General features: G+C 40.0%; 2 protein-coding genes, 1 long non-coding RNA gene and 1 other non-coding gene across 5 annotated transcripts; 2 read left to right on the forward strand and 2 right to left on the reverse strand.

Moving 5' to 3' along the window:
• Positions 1 to 73: 73 nt before the first annotated feature.
• rad21l1 (RAD21 cohesin complex component like 1) lies at positions 74 to 7,052 on the reverse strand. 2 transcript variants are annotated; one of them, XM_030056092.1, is made up of 14 exons: positions 6,950 to 7,052; positions 6,468 to 6,654; positions 6,204 to 6,333; positions 5,076 to 5,175; positions 4,814 to 4,917; positions 4,496 to 4,603; positions 3,872 to 3,976; positions 3,514 to 3,621; positions 3,018 to 3,247; positions 2,798 to 2,876; positions 2,540 to 2,688; positions 2,299 to 2,406; positions 1,943 to 2,017; positions 74 to 1,566 (listed from the first exon to the last, which is right to left on the reverse strand). In XM_030056092.1, exons 2-14 carry the CDS (start codon positions 6,612 to 6,614, stop codon positions 1,375 to 1,377), a joined length of 1,635 nt encoding a protein of 544 aa, XP_029911952.1. In that variant the 5' UTR covers positions 6,615 to 6,654; positions 6,950 to 7,052; the 3' UTR covers positions 74 to 1,374. The 2 variants fall into 2 exon arrangements, with proteins under 2 accessions (XP_029911952.1, XP_029911953.1); XM_030056093.1 differs by lacking the exon at positions 4,496 to 4,603.
• Positions 7,053 to 10,681: 3,629 nt separating this feature from the next.
• Positions 10,682 to 12,872, forward strand: LOC115362220 (uncharacterized). The gene is made up of 3 exons (XR_003928478.1): positions 10,682 to 10,971; positions 11,361 to 11,439; positions 11,666 to 12,872. It is a non-coding gene; the product is annotated as an uncharacterized LOC115362220 (long non-coding RNA).
• On the forward strand, positions 11,543 to 11,614 carry trnaa-ugc (transfer RNA alanine (anticodon UGC)). The gene has a single exon. It is a non-coding gene; the product is annotated as a tRNA-Ala (tRNA).
• Positions 12,873 to 14,672: 1,800 nt separating the features above from the next.
• Positions 14,673 to 17,723, reverse strand: opn7d (opsin 7, group member d). The gene is made up of 5 exons (XM_030056023.1): positions 17,633 to 17,723; positions 17,376 to 17,538; positions 17,125 to 17,252; positions 16,658 to 16,992; positions 14,673 to 16,269 (listed from the first exon to the last, which is right to left on the reverse strand). Exons 1-5 carry the CDS (start codon positions 17,721 to 17,723, stop codon positions 15,784 to 15,786), a joined length of 1,203 nt encoding a protein of 400 aa, XP_029911883.1. The 3' UTR covers positions 14,673 to 15,783.
• Positions 17,724 to 20,663: the final 2,940 nt, after the last annotated feature.

The raw sequence follows: 20,663 nt of genomic DNA on the forward strand, positions 1-20,663 counted from the left end.
ATTTACTCATGAATTTATTAAAACCAGACAGTTATATATGACAATGGATAACAATATCAGATAAAAACACTAACCCTTGAAATGGATTAACAATATACTTTTTTTTTAAACATCACATATTGAACAATAACATAAGAAAAAAAAACATTTAAACCAACTTTATAATTCCTATGACCTAAAATGGTATATATTAATGGACATAAAACCGTGTAGCCCCTGACAAGAGACAAAAGATCATTATGCCCTCTGTGTGAAGCCTGAAGTACAACACAGACAGAGCCCCAAGAGAAGGGAGATCAGATCCCCGTTCATTTCTGATGTTCTGGCTCAGTGCTGTACAATGGTGAGATAATAAATTAGGAGAATTTTCTGGAAATCAGCTGATGGAGAATAAGAAGCATTGTGACAGGACTGTGAGAATAACATGTACATACTTAAATTAAGTGTTGTTTCTCAAAGCTAAGGAATGTAACACAAACTAAGACTTACTTTAAAAAAATATTATAACTTATAGAAGAGTCAGTTTTAATCTAGTGGTTTATATCAACAAGATGCCAGTCCCCAAGGTAACACTGAATAAAGCACAGAAGGCTACTTGCTGACAACTTCAGTAATGCCTATTCTTTAAAGTAAAAATCTGCAACATCTACACATAAATAAATCACCATTGTGCTGCTCCTCTTGTGTATTGATAAAACACAATGGTGATTCAGCCTACTCATGAAAGCTTTTACATTTGTTGTTCTAAAGACCCAACAGCAGCTTGGTCTTTCTTGGGAAAAATCCTCTGGTACATAAGCAATTTTTACATTTCCATCAACATCAGTTAGAAAAAACAGAAGAGGACTGGGCAGCAGCATAACTCGGGGAAATAACTGGACACACTTATTAATAAATAACCAAAACCACAAAAACAAAGCAATGAAAAAACAAACAAACAAAAAAAACAACAACAAAAAAAAAAAAAAAACAGCAATGTCCACTTAGACCACTTAGGAGCTGGGATGTTGGTCCTGCAGTGTAATACTTAAAAAGAATAGGGGAGGTCCTAGAGTGTTTGCTGATAAATACCTAATATCAGATCTTGAAAACAGAGTCCCAGGGACAGTGTTCCTTCCTTGGTACCCTACCTATTTTCATTGGAAAGTGCTAAGGAAGAGTAACAAAAAAAAAATGTATGTACAAGTGTTTGCACACACATATTCATGTATGAGTACATGTTATATATTTTTATTTCAGCAGTTTTTTTAACATTAAGCCTAGAAACTGAACTGTGTAACTTTTTTTTTTTTTTTTTAAATCCTGGTAACATGTCTTATTAAAACATACTACTGTCACCTAGTACATGCAGCAAAACCAGGACACTCCTGTATTTTACAAACTATAGAATGTGGGACCAGGTGTGGCACAGATGTCATCATATGGTGCGTTCTGGTGCAGGTCGAGGGCTTGGTGTTTCTTCAGGACCAGGACACAGAAGAAGGTGGCTGCGGCCTGTGAGCGAGTGTTCTTCTCACATAATGCCTGTAGGCTAAACAAGGTGGTGCTGCAGCTCTGGCTCTGTGACTGACACACACACACACACACACACACACACACACACACACACACACACACACACACACACACACACACACACACACACACACACACACACCAATGAATTTAATTTGCCACCATCACCCCTAATCCTGCTTTAGCCTTCTCATCTTTAAATCCCTTTCTCCAGCGACAATAGATTTTTGTCGGTCATGCTACCTTAAATAGAGCAGGCACACCACTGGGTGATAAGAACGGCTTTTTTGTCTCACAGTGAAAAACAACCATGTAAGTCTTGGCTTTATGCAGGGGTTACATAGAAAGTAGACTTCTGAATTTGGAAGCGAGATGAATTTGCTGGTGTATTATGATAGCTGAGTATTTTAGTCATTTTAGTGCTTACTCTGAGGGTTTTCAGAAGCTTCTGTGCTCGTCTGGTTACTCTCCTCTCCTCAAAGGCTTGGCTGTCCATCATAGACTGCAGGTTAGAAAACACAATTTCATAGTCAGTGCCACTCTGAAACACAACGGGCACGTCTCCAAGGCAGCATGGGAGATCCAACATTGACCACATTCTAATTGCTGGAAATGTGTCTACTTTGCCAGCCACTTTGGCAGGTAACTCAACCATCATCTGATGATTTATTTTTCTTCAAATTAACTAGTAAAAACACTTAAAAGGAGCAGGTGAATTTTGAATTCCTCCAGAGTTTGGCTTTCTGCCCTGCTCCTAGGTATCTGTGTGTTTACTGCAAGCACCTGAGTGTGCATGGAGGTTGACTGAGTCTCCTGCAAGTTGGAGGGATGGACAAACATTGAGTCTTCTGATGGTAGCTCTGGGTGAGAGAACTCCACTCTGCTCTCATCCTGACAGAGATACAGGGTGGAATGAAAACACATAAAATCAGAGAGGCAGCGTGTCAGCCAAAAATATGAGCAAGAATTACATCATTTCACTGTATATACCTTGTCTGTGCTAGATGTGCTGACTCATGCTTACCTGTGTGAGCTCTGATGAATTATCAGGTTGGTTGACAGACATGTTGTCGAGCGGCAGCAGCTCAGTGGTCTGCCTCCTGTTCTCAGGAACCACAAACGAATCCAAGACACTGAGGTGCTCTGTGCTGAGGGTACTTGCATCCCTATTAACTATAATAATTCAGATGTAAAACAACCACATCAGGAGGCAGAATTTGAATCAAGAGTAATTCACAGAACATAAGGATTTCTCTTTGTTCTTGAATGAGCATATTCATACCATCTTGTCCATCCTCGCGCATCTCCTCAGCTTCCTCACCCACACCATCAATCCGCTGGAAAATACTCTTAGCAAAGAGCTGGAATGATAATAGTAATATTTCAGTCTAGTGACAATTCACTGATTCATGATTGTTTTCATGATACAGACAAAAATGCATGCTCTAGGTGTGATGCGGTCAGTATTGTTAGGGGTTTAACAGATTTACTTGTCTTTATACCTCCTTTAACTGTGGAGTTATGACAGTGGAACAAGGTTGTCTAAAAAGTTTGTCTGCGCTCCCGCTTTCTTTCCACTGCATGAGCTGGTGGGTGGGCGGGGCCATGTCCAGAGGGGCAACCAGGTCTGAAAAGTCACTAAGCTGCTCTTTGATGGCCTCATCGGTCAGCTCCTTAGTCTGGTCTACAACCAACTTCCGCTTCCTCTTCCCCTTCTTCCTCTGTGAGGTTGCTGATGAGAACCATTACCAGAATATTGTAAGTGCTTCTCTGTCTGGAACTATTAACAGACTGCTTGGTAAAGTGTGGACAGAGGTACAGTTGTTCTAGATTGTTAAGGGATATGTCTCTCCCTGCTTAGCAGTAATCAGAAAGGGATAGTGGAAGCTTTTGATTAGGGTTAGCAGTAAAATCTCCCAAAACAGCTGGATAATTGCTTGCATAATGTATAAAATGAATTCAAAGGAAACCATTTAAGAGATATTTGGTAAGGCGTACGAGTGACAGCCACAGGCATAAGGACAAAGGCCTCCTCCTCTTTAGCAAGCAGGGTGGTCTCATTCAAAGTTGGGTGCTCTACCTCCATAGCACCCATTCTGTTCACATCTGGAAAACATTTGAAACCAAGTGTGAGTCTCAATGAAACCATTTTTTCTTGATGAGTGTTGTCTGGCATGCAACATAACAACAACATAAACAACCACAGACAAATAGAAAATTCCTGTGCCTTTATTTATCAACACAGTAAGTATCCTGATGGGAGCCCATGACACTAAATGCCAATGACAGGCAGGCAGTCCAAGTTTGCACAGTAACTGTACTCAATTACAGTAAAATATTCATGATGGGAAATTACCATCTTGGTGAACATCTAATGTTGAGGTTCCTGGCATTTCATTTTGCAGGTTCTCTGATACGAGGTCCATTGATTCAGTATGATCACTGGAGTTTGTCAGAAAGTCTAAAGGATAATTAAAAATGAACAGAATTAATTATTTTGCTGCATGACCATGTCAGTAAAGCAGCAAAATACATAATAAATAGTGATAACACATTTCAAATTGCTCAGAGGAGCCAGTTTGGCTTTTGTTGGTGTCTGCTTTATAGTGATTATGATGGACTGATAATCGTTCAGGTCATAATCTTGTTTCTTACCCAGCAAACTGGGTTTGTTCAATTGATTTACCCAAAAGTTTTGAAAGGGTCACTTTTGGACTCGAGATATCTCTAGGCTGACATCTTGAGGTCATGGATGCTAAAACAGGAAACCAGCCTCTTCTCTCTGTTCAAAACTACTCGCAGAATTTTGTGGCACAATAATATCTTCCCAAATCTGCTGACAGTTAACGGCAGGCAATGCTCTCTAAGCATGCCATCAACAACACTAAAGAAAGCAAATGACAAAAGGATTAGCAATTTTATCACTGTTAATGACTTTCTTTAGTCTCAGTAATGGTAACAGTCATAATAAATCCACTACCAAGCAGGTCAAATCTTCTGTCCTCATCTCCAAAAGCGTCTTTGTGGTTTACTAAGCTATGAAAGCTACTGTCCAGCATCCCACTCCGGTGGCACTGGGACTCATCTCCTACATCAAGAGTACACAGAGGGAGGGAAAGTTGCAATCTCAAATTTCACCTCCACACAAAAAAACTGACTTTTCAGTGCAGTAATAAACACAAGCAGCTTAACACTGATTGTGTGAATGTGCCAAGGAGTCAACCAGTAACAAGGCAAATGTCAAAAACATAGCACAAATGAGGGAAGTGCAGTAACAAGAAAACAAACTGGTTCTTACCAAAGTCTGAAAAGGTGAGAAAGTCATTTCCAAAATCCTCCCTCAGAGTGATTTCCTCTGTTCGAGACTGGTTCAATGATAAGTGGTCGACAACATCTATGTTACTGGATTCACAAAACAGAAAGAAAATGGTATAACAAGCGACAGAAATCCCCAAGTATTAGGCTGAAACTCCAATGTATAAAATATCCTATTCCAAAGAAAACTACAGTAAATAATTAAGACTGGTTGGAACAAGTTGGGAGAAAGTAAGGAACAATACTTTGGGTGTGGCAGCTGGGCATCAAAATCAGTAAAATCCTCAACCAAGGTAATCGCTTTGAATGTGGCCTCAAGCTCATCAGCAGGCATATCAGTCTGCCCTGGTGTGTTGACAGAAAAACAATTAACAAAAGTTAATTAAGACATTAATTTAGACCCAGGAAAAATAATGAAAGAAAGCACCTGCAGTCTGAATGCACGAATATTTCTCAAGACTGTGTCATGATACCTGAAAATGTACTGTAAAACAGGGTTGGAGCAAGTAAAAAATAAACCAAAAAAATAGATTTTGGGATGCGCAAATTAAGTTCAGTTTACTCATTGCTAGCAATTTGAAAGACTGAAGGCTGTCTGGTGTTATGTTCATGGTAAATTGGTTAAAATGTCATGTAAAGTGGGATCTCACCATCTGTATTTACTGTCATATATTAGTGAACTCTGCAAGTCCTGACATAAGACTACTTCTAGGCTACATGCAGCCAGCAGCTGAGCTAACTTTAGTGGATTGTTTGTTTTGTTAGTCTTTGCTGTGTCATAAGATTTTTTTTTTTTTAACGCAAAAATGTATGCCTGCATCCCATCTCAAGTCTGTGGGACAGCTAGTGTATGGTCTCTATGACCCTGTATGAGGTAAACGAGCATACGCAAAATCCTTGTATGGAATTTCATTCTGACTCGGGTAGTTATTATGTTACCCTCTGGTGGCTGTGCTTAAGTAGAACAAGCTTTCGCATTTTCTACAATAATTATAAAATAATAATAAAATATGAAATATCACACATATTCAGCATGACAGCGTTTCCAATTCCACATAAAATCATACTGCATTGTTTGCACTGAAACACTTGTGCAGGTATGCAAACACAACAAATTATTTTGCATTTGAGAATAGGAAATCATCAAGGCTTTTTTCACCTCAAGGTACAAAACCAGCAGGGCACTAGGCGAACTAACTGTCTTTCTGTCCCTATATATACATATAACGTTTTGAAAAAACAAAATGTGTTTGTTATCATGACATTTGAACCCTTACAAAACCGCCACACATCCAAGAGCTTTCAGTTACTGCCACTGGCAAAAAAAAAAAAAAAAAAGAAAAGAAAAGAAAGAAAGAAACAGAAAGGGTTACCTGGCCTGAATGGCACTTTTATTTTAACAAGGGCATCATTGCAGTCTGTCAGTAGATACTTTGCTTTTCTAGAGTAAATCTTCACCACTCCCAAGAGTAGATGACCAGATGTCCTCAAGCCAATTTTCATCTAAGTCAGAACACACACACACACACACACACACACACACACACACACACACACACACACACTTTAATCCATAATACTGGTACTTTTAGTGAAACAGGTAACATGTTACTTAACAAATTATTAAGCAATTTTACCTTTGGAGAGATGATGTCACTGATGGTGCTTTCCAAATTGCATTCAAACACCTGAGCCTTTGTGAGTTTCCTGTCCCAATGTGCTGCCAACCAGATTTTAGCTAATGGTCCACGTTTGGATGTAAATAGTTGAGTAAAGAACATCATGGTGAAATCCTGTAGTCTTGCCGTTTGCTTTTACTGGCACCTGTTTCAAATACATGACCAGCTGACCGTGTTGGATATGGTTGCCAAGTGTGGTGACCTTAGCCAACTCCTGAGCCAGCATTACAAAGTCTGACTGCTTGGTAACTTTAAGCTAACATTGCTAAGAGCTGACTTCGAGCTAAACACCCCTCTACCTACCAGAATAGCACAAAACAAGACTGTTTTTCATACTTTAACGTTGACACAAGTTGTCATAAGCGCAGTTCGCAATTGTGAAACATAAAATGACTGAATTTGTCTTAAATATTCACGGTTACTAAGTGTTCTCATCCTACCTGAACTTGACACCATTTACCGCGTTTTGACATTTGAACGGTTTCCAAAAGTGGTCACGTGATCAGTCGGCACAACAGTTTGCTATAAGGTCCGGCTGTGGAGTTTACTAGCACCTTCACGCCTCTCCCGGTTTAGCTCGTTGGCTAGTTTAAGGTTAAAGTTACTGATAAGGCTAAGTTTAGGGTTTAGGTTAAGGTTACAGGGTTAACTGTTTAACTGGATGCTCACTTTGCCTCCAGGCCGCAGACTGACCCTTCTAATTGTTTGAGTTAGCGCTATGTAGAGCTGAACTGCATAACTCTGAAGTGTAACGAGAGGTAAGAGATATTACATTACTTTGATAAAACGACGGTAACACTCTGTAAGTTAACATTAAAAGTTTAGAAAACGTTTGAGTGTATCAATTACTGTTTAATGTGATAATTCCGCCAAGAAATGTAGGCCTTCAACGGGGCGTTGTAGGGAGCGGTTGCTAGGCGACGCACACTGATATGAGTGATGCTATGCGGTAATTCTGTTTACACCAATGTCTAGGAGAAAACCATAGAAATTAAATGGAAAAAGAATTTGAAGCTCATCAAATTTCTGTTTGGCTGGCTGGTGTGGGTGAAACATGCACATGTAATTTAACCATAGTTCTGAAGTCATCCGCTACCCAACGTGTAACCATAGCAACATTAAAAAGCACAGCTCGTTATGAGCAACTGCGAGCAGGGCTGACTTGTCGACTTGATAAACTAACGACCGGGAAGGAAAACACACCAATGTGTTGTGTATATTGTTTTCTCCATTTCATTAATTTTGTGGGTAAATGACCATTGGCATAAGCGGGATAGTCAACTCGAAGGTGTTCCTTGAAAACGTTTAACGCACATCTGCGAGTTGATCATCCCTAGCGTATTTAACTACAGCTCAAAACACAGCGCTCATGTTGAATAGTTTTTAAAATAAAAAACAAACAAGTATGTTCTCTCTTTGGTTGGCGTACTCACTTCACTTTTTTCTGCCAATTCAGCGCTTATTCATGATTTTAGCACTACTCGTGAAAATGTATAACCATTTAATGACCTAAATGTGAGGGAGAAGCAAGGAAAACAACTGATTGGAAAAACTTGATGTATTTTCATTTACTAACGACAGAGGGCAGTGTGACTCCGTTTCGTTTGTGACAAACCAGACGTTTGTGTTATTTAGTCCAGAGCCTGCTCACAAAGATATTGCTTTTTAATTTCAGGCCGTGATATGTAGCTTGTATTATATGCTCGTCCAATAAAAAGCTATAGGAAATTATCTCTTCTGATGAATGTTTTCAATTGAGCCTCCCACCCACTGTACTGGCCCACAGGGAGGCTGAAAAAAATATGAACACTGAGTCTGGTGACTGAATCCCAGATCATTTCTGTCTCTCTCTCTCTCTCCCTCACACACACACACACACACACACACACACAAGCATAGGCATAACTGCCGTCAGTAGGCATCACTATGGAGTATCACTATGGAAATGGCCATGTCAGGCTGAGAAATACACATAGCAAAATAAATTTGTGCTTTGCAGTCCTGGTCCAGAGGGAGAGGAAGGCCAAAGGAAACTGAGGGAGTAGAGGTAAAAGAGTGAGATCGATTGACTGTGTTTGGTGAGTTAGTATAAGATCTTTCATTGTCTCTGAAGTGAATTTGTGAGGCGCTGTGAACCATTTTTACAACTGGGTAGCTGGGTAAGCAATTGCTGCATCTGTGATGATAAAAACTGTGTATTGATCAGTTTGTTTACAACTACATTTGCAATGCATTTTCCATCTGTCGCAAACTAAAATGTTTGTACAGTCCAAAATCAAGAATTTCAATCTGGGGCACCCTCAGGAGCTCACCTGGTAGACTGCATGCCAAATAAGGCTGAGTCTTTACCACAGTGGCCAGCTGCACGTCATCACCCCTGCCAGGCCATGGTAATTAAATTCTTTTGGATTCAGTTTATAGGCTTTGAGAAAGACATGCAACCATGGCTTGTACCCATAGTATTAGCCTATTCATTCATTCTACATTGTCTCTGTTACTCTGATTTATAATTCTTCCTTTGGCAGTATGTCACAGCTTTCCTGTGTTGGATGCCAGTGAAAAGCTTTAGTCTTGTGTCTTTTTTTAGACTGTGGGAAAACAAATTATTTTGCATTAAAGTCTGTCTTTCAGTTTGCTTGGGCTCCCTGCTGGTATGTGAGTTTTCATTTTTGTTTCATTTCAGCTCAGCTCATGAAAATAGATCACTGACGTATGTACATATATTTTATGTAGGCCATCTTTATTTTTTATTGGTTTGTTTGTTTGCCCTGAGCTGTAGAGTTGGCTTTCACCTGTAAATGTGATATAAGTATCCTAAATTTCATCCACTGTGAAGAGTGGTATTACTATATGTGGAGGAAAATTATGCTATTGATGTAGGTACTTAATTTTTCCCTTGTCTTGTGTAAATACATGGTGGATGTTTAGCACACATCTCCCAGCAACGTGCTCAACAGTAAGAGGTGATACTAGGTAGGAGGTGTCTGTTCCCTGCAAACTCCAAATTTCTACTGTGTGGATAGGGATGAAGCCAGGAAACTTTTGCAATAACATGCCTGAATGCAGTTCTTTTTGACATGACATTTACAGCCAAACTGCTTTACTTTGTCTGTTTGGGGTTCTGTAAGAAGGTTAAGGACAGGTTCCTCAAAAACTGCCAGTGTTCACACACCTCATCTATACACATGCTGACCTTTCTGCCCTTGATCCATTGATCCAGTAAGTTACATGCATGTCACAGCATAAGAGTTAACCTCATTGATATGATTTCTTGGTTACTTGTGATGATCCATTTTCAACACGGCATCTCTGCCTGGTTCATCCAAGACAACCTAGTGAAATGGACACAGTGGCATGACTGTACAAACACCTTTGAGAAAACGTCTGCTGACACTGAAACACTTTGCTTCACATGTAGCATATCAGCTGTGGCTGTCTGCAATACCGTTCCAACCAGTATTACCAGCATTTTCCAGGGTTCCTTTCCAAAATACTGGCAAATTCAGAACCATAATCACAGGTCCATGTCATCCTAAACTGTGGACTGCTGAAAGTGCCTCACAATCTGGACTTAACTTGTCCTGTTAATGTTACTAAAACAGGAACATCTGTGTGCTTAGGTGTTCTTTATTCGTGGATTTACCCATTTTTTCATTTTTTCACAATGCAAAAATCTACAGAGGGTCTGTTAATATTGAGACAGCAGTAGTTAGCTATGTAACATTCATTAATAGAGATAGTAACGATAACAAGGAAGTAATAATAACAAAGACGTAATAATAATAATAATAATAATAAATTCAAATATGGTGGGTTTAAATCAAATAGAAAATAGAAAATCTGGTTATTTGCTCTAATACATTTTTGGGTCCATTTGTTAAATGGACTCAAAAAGATCATGAATAGACTTTTTTCATTCAATCATACATGTTTTTTTTATTATTATTATTTCGATTTATATATAAAAATTTCCTAAGGTAGTAAAGAGCACATAAGTCGTTGTAATTTCTCTGATAAGATGCTGAAGGTCTGCTGTATCTCAGCATTTACTTCGTAGCGTTTCTATATGTACGTTGTCACGTTGGAGGGCTCGTCCAATCACATGCAAGATCTGTGGTCACGCACACGGCGGACCTCGCGAGACGAGAACAGACAAACAGGCACGTTCTTACGTTGTGTACCATTTTTAAAAGTGGTGTGTGTTACTTGTGCGGTAGCCAGCTAACTTTGGACTGTGCAATGTACGGACGACGTGTGTGTTGTGGCTGCCCGATGACTCCGCCGCGGAACGTGACAGATCCCGGGCTGTCAGCCTCACATCAGACACTGACAGTCAAGATGATGATGATGATGATGAAAACGGAACACGAGGAAACGGAGTGACTGGAGCAAGCCTGAGAAAACTAGCAATGTGTAGGAGGTAAAGAGGAAGAGCCACCGTGCTCTTCATCCCCAAGTTGAGGTAAAAATATGAATTGCTTATTTTTATTGATTTGATGTTCGTATGCAAACAAACTGGTACTATTTAATCACTAACCCGACTGAAGGCACTATCACTCTAACTTTACTGTCTTGTTTTGATAGGTCATGGGTCATGTAAATAAAGCTTTGCACTAAACGTGGGCCTGAATAGGTTTAACTCAGGTGGAAATGAATGAATGATAGGTGATGTCAGGATGACGTCAATCACTGATTTACAGAAGAAGCTAAATTCAAATGTCTGAGTAACATCGGTTAGTTCATCAGTAGTGCTGGACTACATAATAGTAAAAGTTATAGGTTGAGTTTTCACTTCATTTAACTTTGCAAACGCTTATAATATTAACTTGTAAAATATTTGTACAACATCAGATTAATCCAGCCAGCCCAAATATGAGGCTCGGGGGCAGCCACCAAGAGCTCAGCATGGAGTCGACAGACAAGGAAAAGGGTAAGGTTTATTGTTGGCAAATATACAATACGTTTTCAGTTTTATAGTATACATGTGGCGTCAGTTTGCAGTGCACTGTATAATATTGCACCTTATGTTAGTAGGGGATGTAGCTCAGTGGTAGAGCGCATGCTTTGCATGTATGAGGCCCCGGGTTCAATCCCCGGCATCTCCACTACCTCTTTCCCCATGGTGGGACTAAAAAAGGCTTATCTTATCTTAACAGTGGCTGAAAGCACAACAGAGTGTACTGATAGCTTCTAGAGGGATATCACCATGGACATGATGTCTGATGAAGAGGGATGTCTGTGTGGATGGTGAGGCCTCCAAACTCACAACCATGAACTGACACACTTCAGAGATGGCTGGAAACCAATCCCAAGTACATGGCCGCTCATCACAGCCCTGTGCACAGTGGGGAGATTTCACACTGGAAGCGGCCTACCAATTATAACCCAGAGGCTGCAAAAAGGTGTTTTAAGCCACATTTGATACCTTAGTTTTGCCCATACAGGGCTCCAGATACTGACTGAAATGGTCGCCACTTTTTTTATTTTGCCACTAGTTTTTTCCTGCCAGTTGCGAAGCAAAGGCTATTCAACCAAGCCCTGCTTGTTGAAATATTATATCAGCCTCTGACATTTCTTAGAGTGTTTTTCTCATGCAAGCAGCAGGCAGCACTCCCCCATTCTCTGTTTAGAAGAAAAGCTGTGGTATAGCCACTGTGGAGACGGTTTTCCTGTCATGTCCTGCCTGCTGGCCTGAGATGGGGGCAGCACTACAGTTACCCTTTACGAGTATGTTGCTTGTTAAACTGTACACATGAGGACTTCAGGGTAGATACCTCTCCCCAAATACTGATGGGAGCATCCACCTGTTTCTTACTACTTGCAGTTTGCACTGTTTTGCTTTTTGTTTTTCATTGACTGCTCTGGGATGTAGTCAAGTGTTACCAAGTCACTGCTTGGCTCAGTCAAGACAACCGCCATGCTAGCTCCATTTGCAGAACATTTGCAGTATTCATTTTTCTGTTATTTATTTTACCGATATTATTACATGTACAAGAGTGCAGAAGACATCACAGACAATGGGAGGCAGAGCAGACAACAGCAGGCTAAATGGATAGGGCAGAGAAATTGTGAGGTAGAACAGTGAAACACATATAAAGGAAATGCAACATTATACACACGCATAGATAGATATATTTTGGCTCCTAAATTTTATGAAGCTCCTAAAATTCTGGATCCCTGCCTGTATTTTTCAGACTTTTGTTCCAGACCAAGTTAGCTCTCATTCAGCCGTGGACCCTACTAAGCTATTTATGGACCTGATATGAAAAGAATTTGTTGTATTAACTTGTCCAATTGCCAAGAACAGTGCTTCAAGTACTTTGAAAATTTTCACTTGTTTAGTGTTTCTGACAATAAAATTGTTTTTACTTAAAAAGGTGTGTTCCTCTCAAATGTTTTTTTTTTTGTTGTTGTTCCTTAATATTACTTATTATATTTTAGCCTATATGATAATAAACCTGAACATATGCAGAATTAAATATACAGTCTACAGTAATTGCAGTGTATATACTATTGGCTAAGTAGTTATACATATTACTATAAATTGCTTGTACTAATAAGAAGGGATGGGTTTACCCTAGTTTGTGCCATAATGCTCTAGTGTGACAATAGTAACATATTTTCTTTTAGAAAGTCTAGCAGTGCTGAAATTTCTGGGTGAGACTTTGTAGACAGGGTTTGTTTTACTGTTGTCCACATGCTGATTAGAGCCAGTCACACCTGGGCGCTGCTATTCTGCTCTCCACTCTACCTCCCACCCCCAGTCATTTCCTTCCAGCAGCAAAACCACAGAGGCATGTAGTGTTAATTGTGGAGACTTAGAGAAGTTTGCAGATGTGCATGGGCCTGAAATTGGGCTTTTCATGCAGTGAAATTGTGATATCTTAAAAAAAATCTTTGTATGTGAGCGGAACTATTTCTGTAAATGGGTAATATCTTGATAAGTCATCTTACCATAGTGTTGTTTCTTTGTTTTGTTTTTCACCATTTACATGTGATCTGTTGACACTGCCTTCCCTTTTGTGAATATTTTATGGGTGCATTTCCCAGTCAATTACAGTATATGTCTGACAGTTGAACAGGAAAGGTCTGCACACACAAAATGTCCCTATTCAGATGAAATTCATATGCAGGTTTCTTTTATTTTACGTACCCTCTTGTATGTCTGGTTAAAGTTTCTCTGCTCAAAATGTAACATTTTTAATACCACACCAAAGATATTTTTAGTGGCATTGGCAATTTCAAAAGTCTTAAAATGATATGTGAGAACATATTTTTACTACCAAAATAAACTAAATTTGACTGCTGATAGTCAACCTGTCCCCAAGCATTTTTTCCCCCATCAGAGTGAGTCAGCAATAAAAACACACTTATAAACTACCCACATAGACATTTAACAATTTTAAGTTTCTCTTCGGAATGGATCCACTTGGCATATTGAAATAACAGCAGAGATTATTCTTAGTTTGAAACAAGTGATGTATTTGTAAATCTTAAGTGCTGCTCCTTGTGAAACACTTTTTCTGCTTATAGAGTAAGTCAAGCTTTGATTTACCCTCTTGCAGTGGCACTTGTCAGCCACAGAGTTTTCAAAGGAAACACTCAGATGCTGGTATTACCCAGACTGTCAGTGCCATTCTTTGTAGAAAATTGCTTTGTCAGTGAACTTGAACCTGGTGTCCTCGCAAATAAATGAATAGCCTGCAAAGCAGTACTTCCTTGGGGATATATGAAATGAGAAAACAAGACACATGGGTGCTTTTTCTTGTTCATAAATCAGAAAAGATTTGGGTCACTTTTGGAGAAAAACATAATATTCTTCAAGAGTTTCTCACATGCAAAGCTCCCGTGCTTGTTCTGGTGTATGGTGGTATAGTTCTAGGATCTTCCACTGGATTTGTCTTTTATCTTGCAATGTTTGTGGTCCTGATAAATGTTAGTGTTTTCCAAGGACACTGGCACTCAGTCCACTGTAAGAGCAGGATAAGAGCAGAACATAGAGATTTTGTAATTCCTATTATCTTTCCCCAAAAAGCTCTGGCTTATAGATAGATACATGGATGGATAGATGGATATAGATAGATAGATAGATAGATCGATATTGGAACACAGATTTTTGAACATTTTTAATTCATTGATAAATCATGTTGCTCAAACATCAGTTTCTTTTGCTTTGATACACACATAAACTCGACATTAGTACATACAGTACACTTTACTTTATATTCAAGTCCCACAGAACAGTAACACAGTATTGGAAAGGGGTAGCAAAATTAGACAGAGTACAGTACTGTTTTTTATTTTATTTATTTTTTTGTATTTAGGGAAAACCTAAGCATGAATGCAGAATAATATGAGGTTGTAGTTATAATTTAAAAAGATAACTTCATTTGGTTACTGTTGTGTTCCTAATCAGGAAGTTGTGTTGAATCAGTCCATTTTCAAAGTACCACTCAAATTTGCAAGGGATGTAGCTTCTCCATGATACTGCCAGCTGCCAGCAAGATAGTCACTTGCTTTACCAAATAAGCTAAAATATGCTTATGAATCTTGCTATCACAGCATGGAACATAAACAACATCTTCATATCTGGTGCCATTATAATTATACAGATACATCTTTACATAACATGTTTGGTCTTTTTTGCACTTGATAAAGTAAAAAAATAACCATCCTTTCATGAGGCAATGTTTTTGTTATATACTGTAAGACTGTATGTAAAAGATGCTGAGGTAATTTAAAATGCCATACAAAGGCCTAATTCTTCTCCACAAATAAATCACGTTGAGGCCAATTGAGGTTCCTTTGCCTTGTTCTCTCCTTCAGAATCCATATAATTTTCTGTACATTGAAATGAGGCAGAAATTCAACCCGAAGGAAAAAAGCTGAGAAATGTTTGTCAGTAGGTGGAAAGGCATTGCAAGCATAAATCCCTGCAACAAATCTCCCCAGCAGAAGTAAGCTCATTGTGGATTTTTGAATCCCCAGCATTTCAGGGAGATAAAGCCATTCAGGAGTGAAGAATGTCAGGAGGGATGCCATGTTGGGTTCTTGGTACGAGCCTTTGCTGAACAAGCTACAGGAGCCTGTGGGAGTTGTCATTTTCACACTCTTCAGTCTTGATGACACGTATTCATCTTAATTTGAGTGCCACTCATGTAACAAAGACAAGGCTCTTTGTTATTTAGTTGTCCAAGCCCGCAATGTCATCTCTCTGTCTTTTTGGTGCATCTGTCTGCTCTTGTTTGCCTCATCAAAGACGGAGGCTGCAACACTAGAGTAAATCAGCCTGTAGTTTGGCTGGGAGCTGGCTGACTGTCACCTCGTTGTAGGTGGATCCAGTCAAGATGCAGGCAGTTCTTTGGGGTGTGGACACATGACAAAGCGATCCATCCTCAGTGCAGTGCAGACATGCCCCTTGGCTCTCCTGATGTCCATTTGAAAAGCGCGTGGAGACACTTGCGTCCTTTTTGTTGCGCTGCAATGTGGATCCAAAAGGCTCTTTCTGGTCTGGCTGGGGGCTTCCCCTACACATCTTCTGTCGGAACGCTGACGTGTCTCTGTATAGACACTTGCGAAAGTTGGGCTTGCACAGCAGGTAAACCATAGGATTGTAGATAGTGGAAGACTTGGCCATGATAGCTGCCAGGGCAAATGCAGCGGGGGGAACTTGAGTGGCATCACCAAAGGCAGCCCACATTGCTACGACAGCATATGGGGTCCAGGCACCCAGGAAACCTATACACACTGCTACTGACAGCTGAAAGGAAGGAGTATGTTATAGTTCACACACACCACACACAGACACATCCATACAATGATGCAGACACACATCAACAAACAAACATACATCTAAAAAGGCTTTTGAAGTGCCATAGCAATGTCAAAGTAATAATGTATCCCAGACATAAGCAGGGTAGATACAAGTATTTATAGTACCATTCCCTCGTGCAAACGTATACACACACACAGACACTCACAAAGATGGGGCCTATCTGTCCATACAGAACTGCTACATATGCATGAGAAGGTTATATAAAGACAAAGGAATTAATCAACAAAATGCTTTACAACCTTTAGATAACTTTAAATGCAAGACCTTGAGTCAGTGATGCTAGAACGATAGAGACACAGTCATATCCTCTGACCTTGACAATGAGAGCGTGCGCATTGGAGGTCTTGGTCTGGGGTGACACATGCTGCTGGACGGCCTGATGCGACCCCCGCACCGTCAGCAGAATGAAGGTGTAGGAGAGGAAGATGATGGTGCAGGGCAGTGCATAGCAAAACACGAAGAGGCAGATAATGTAAGACAAAGCTGAAAGCTCGTGGTTGGGTGCATGCCAGTCAATGCAGCAGGCGGTGCCATAGGGTTCAGCGCTGTAATGCCCCCACTGTGCCAAGGGGCCCATGGCAAACACAGAGGCATAACACCACACTCCAGCCACCAGGAGGCAGGCATGAGACGAGGAGAACCTGTTACCTGATCAGACAGGAGATAGGACAAGATGGCTTTAGAGGATATCGGTCATTTTTATGGCCAGGGTTCAGCTTTGTGATGAAATACGTCTCTTGGCAACAGCAGCCTCATCTCTTCAATAATTTAACCTCTCACCGTGGTTTGGGAAGCAGACTTTAAGGCAGCAAACTAGGGACAGAGCTGTCAGGTTGGCCAAGCTGCATAAGCCAAACAGTACTCCACATGCAGCGTAGACCTGGCAGGTAATTTCTCCAAACAACCACCTGAACAGAGAAAGGGAGAAAAAATGAGGAAGAAACAGTCACTGAGTGAAATCTTGAAGTCAAAACAACTCACTGTCGTTTCTTCACATTTAAATTAAAAGATAGGAGGGACATGCAAAATACCTGTGTGAGAAAGAAGAGGGTATGGCTAGTGGGAATAAAGAAACTGTCATCCCAAGGTCACTGATGGATAGATTGATGATGAAAAACTCTGCTGGCTTCAAGGATGACCACTTTTGATATGCAACAAGTAGCAGAATGCAATTACCCAGGAGAGACAATAAACCTGGAAAAGAGCAGGGATGTGGATTGTGGATTTGTGAGGATTTGTATCTGAGAAGGATCAAGACAGCAAAGACTGAGTCAGTGTGTGGACTTACAGAAAATACTGTAGAGTGAACCCATGAGGAGATCATACTCCTTGGAGATGGTGGAGACAAACACAGGAGATGTGTCTGAGGCATTTCCCATCTAGACAGCAAAGGAGAGGCTGAACAGTGAAATGGTGTTAGTGGGAGCAAGTTATTTCAGAATTATTTAATTGTTTGAATGAGTTTAGTCAAGCCTGAACTGCATAGATGTTCTTGTAGATTATGTAAAAATACACAAAGGGAAACAGATGCATTGCATAGTTGAGAGTCTGGTAATGCAAAAGACTACATTGTAATGATTACTACAAATGACTAGGGTCTGACTATTTAAAATAAATGGAAATATTTGCGGATGAACTTTTGCATTTGAAGATTTAACATGTTGAAAAGTGCATTTTGCAATCCATGTCAAAATACCGAAAAAAGTAAATCACATCAGTAAAAGAAATAATTATACAAAACACATCTTCAGTAATCCACCCATTCATTTTGTATCCACATTTCTAATTTGCTGTATGAAAAGCTTGTACCCTTGTATAAAAAAACACAAGCTGTGCTTTCTTTAAGAGTTTGTGTAGGCCTACACAATAGAGAATATAAAAGTCATATAAAAGCAACTAGAAAGGCGGTAAAAATGGTTATAAAAAAATCATGTACTAAAGATTAAGTCAAAGCCTGTGGAGTAGAAACAAAATACAAAAGCAGGACTGACAGAGAGAAAGAGATAGAGAGACTGTGGCTTTTAGGATTTTAGAGGAGATGTAATTATACTCCTAAACAAATATTCAGAGTGCGTTCATGTTGCAGAAGCTGAGAGTGGCACAATGAAGATTTAGAGACAGAGAGAGAGGAGCAGTACATTTACAATAAAAATAGCATAATTTTTTTTTTCCCATCTCAAAACATGACCAGCATGTGCACACATGTTGACCCACACTTGTAAACAAAAAGACAGAGACACAGTAGACATAATGAGCTGAGATTACAACATCTGTTCATTAACACTCCACATTTTGCCATGATGGAGGACTGACAGCTGCAAGCTTTCAACTCTTTACAAGAAACACTTCGGTGATAATAAATGAACCAAATTAAATTGTTAGCAGAATCTTAATGGTGTCCGATTCGCATCAGTTGACGCGTAACAGAGACACTCGCGCGCCTCGTTAGGAGCCAGGCCTATAATCTGGACTCATAAAATCATTTTGGTCACCCATTTGCAAACAAGGAGGTGTTTACTTTTCAGTGCATGGCTTTGCTTGATGTAGAGGAATGAAAAATGAAATGGAAAGTGCTGTGCAGGGAAAGCAGGGAACCTGGAGCAATAGCAGAACTGTTATCAAAAATAGTCAGAATTGATGCCGAGGCAACCTTGACACTCAGTGGCGTAAGCAATTGTTGAGGGTAAATAAAAAGCTTTATTATTATGTGTGTCTACACTCCAGTCAATGACGAAGCAAATATATTTCAAATGTCCAGTTTGTCCAGGCAGAGGAGACCCAGTGGGGTGTGAAACATTGTGATGAAGAAGTATTTGGGTCAGCTGAATCACTGGACAAGGCGTTCACGAGCATCTTGCAGCCCATAAGTTGATCTGAGCATGGTTTTCGTGCCACTCGTTGCAGGAACAACACTGCCATCGTCAACACAACACAGGATCCAGATAGTGAGGAGGCTGATCACGCCCTATCGCATGAATTCACTGTTTGAACACAGTGACTTACTCCATCTGTCAGTCTTGATGCCATCACAAATTAAAAACTCCATTTGTTTACAAAGTGAGATTACACTGTGACTCCAAGACCGAGCACAAAGATGGCAGCAAGTCACAAGAACCGTATAAAAAGCACTTTGACAGGTTTATGGTTACGCATTTTCCAGGTGATGATTCTAACCATCAAATAAAATTTACTGGCCATTGGTGCTTTCTGAATCTGAGCACTCAGAGTGGTTCATTTTAACATCTACACGTTTTAAAGTGCATCACATAACTGAAGTTTTATTAGACAGACAGAATACGTGTCATTACTATCAAGCGCTTCTTCCAGTAGCTCTGCCCTTGTATTCATTCACTGCATCTGAATGTTTACGTAGTCAGAAGACCTTCAGCCATGTGAGTCTGAGAGAGCGAGGCAGAGGGAGGGAGAAAGAGGGAGAAAGAGCTTACCAGCTGAACTGTGACTTTGGTCAGCTGTGACAGATTGAGTGTTTCGAGACTGGCTGAGCCGTGACACAACTCTTATCATGTCTCTGAGCCTGGTTGAACGGCTCTTCTGTTCATCTGTGATTAATTGGATGCCTTTGAGGGACAGGGACAGACATCGACCTTTGGATGTACTATATGGGTAGTAAAGCCCATATACTGCCTGCCTGCTGACTTGCTAATACATAATTTACCCCATTGTTCCATGTCTGCACACACTGGCACCATGTTCTGTCCTGCCTTACCACATTTTTCCCTGGTCCTCAATCCCTGTGCAATGTCAGTGGAGACATTTTGCCTCATAGATAGGCATAGGCACAGATCTGAATTTATCTAGCTACAGATTACTGGTGTTTTCTGGTGTTGTTGCGAGTGTGCAAGTGTACCATCTTTCTACTGACACTAGGGCTGTCCCTCTTCACCATTAAGTAGTCGGGGGAGATAACAGGTCAGCTGAAAACTGTCGGGTTGTGTTGGGACGTCTGATAGCAATGGCAAATCACTGCATGAATGAGTTCGACAGCACTGACAATTATTATGTCAAGAATAATCACATAGTTCTCTGAAATTTGCAGCCAGGGCCAGAGCGAACCTTTGACTTATGTTTTTAATTAGATCCTTGAATCAAATAAAACTTCCCGATGTTTACACACTGGATGCATAAATCTTCTACCGGTTCAGCAGCCAAAGTGACTGAGATTGTTGAGGCCTTAGAAATATTAACCGACACATTCTTAAAAATAATAATAATAATTTTAGCTACAATTTATATTCATATTCATAGTTTGATAGGGCTGCACAAAATGGTAAAAAAAAAAAAAAAAAGTTTTATATTGT

Source organism: Myripristis murdjan, chromosome 7, assembly GCF_902150065.1.
Source record: "Myripristis murdjan chromosome 7, fMyrMur1.1, whole genome shotgun sequence".
Classification (NCBI taxonomy): domain Eukaryota; kingdom Metazoa; phylum Chordata; class Actinopteri; order Holocentriformes; family Holocentridae; genus Myripristis; species Myripristis murdjan.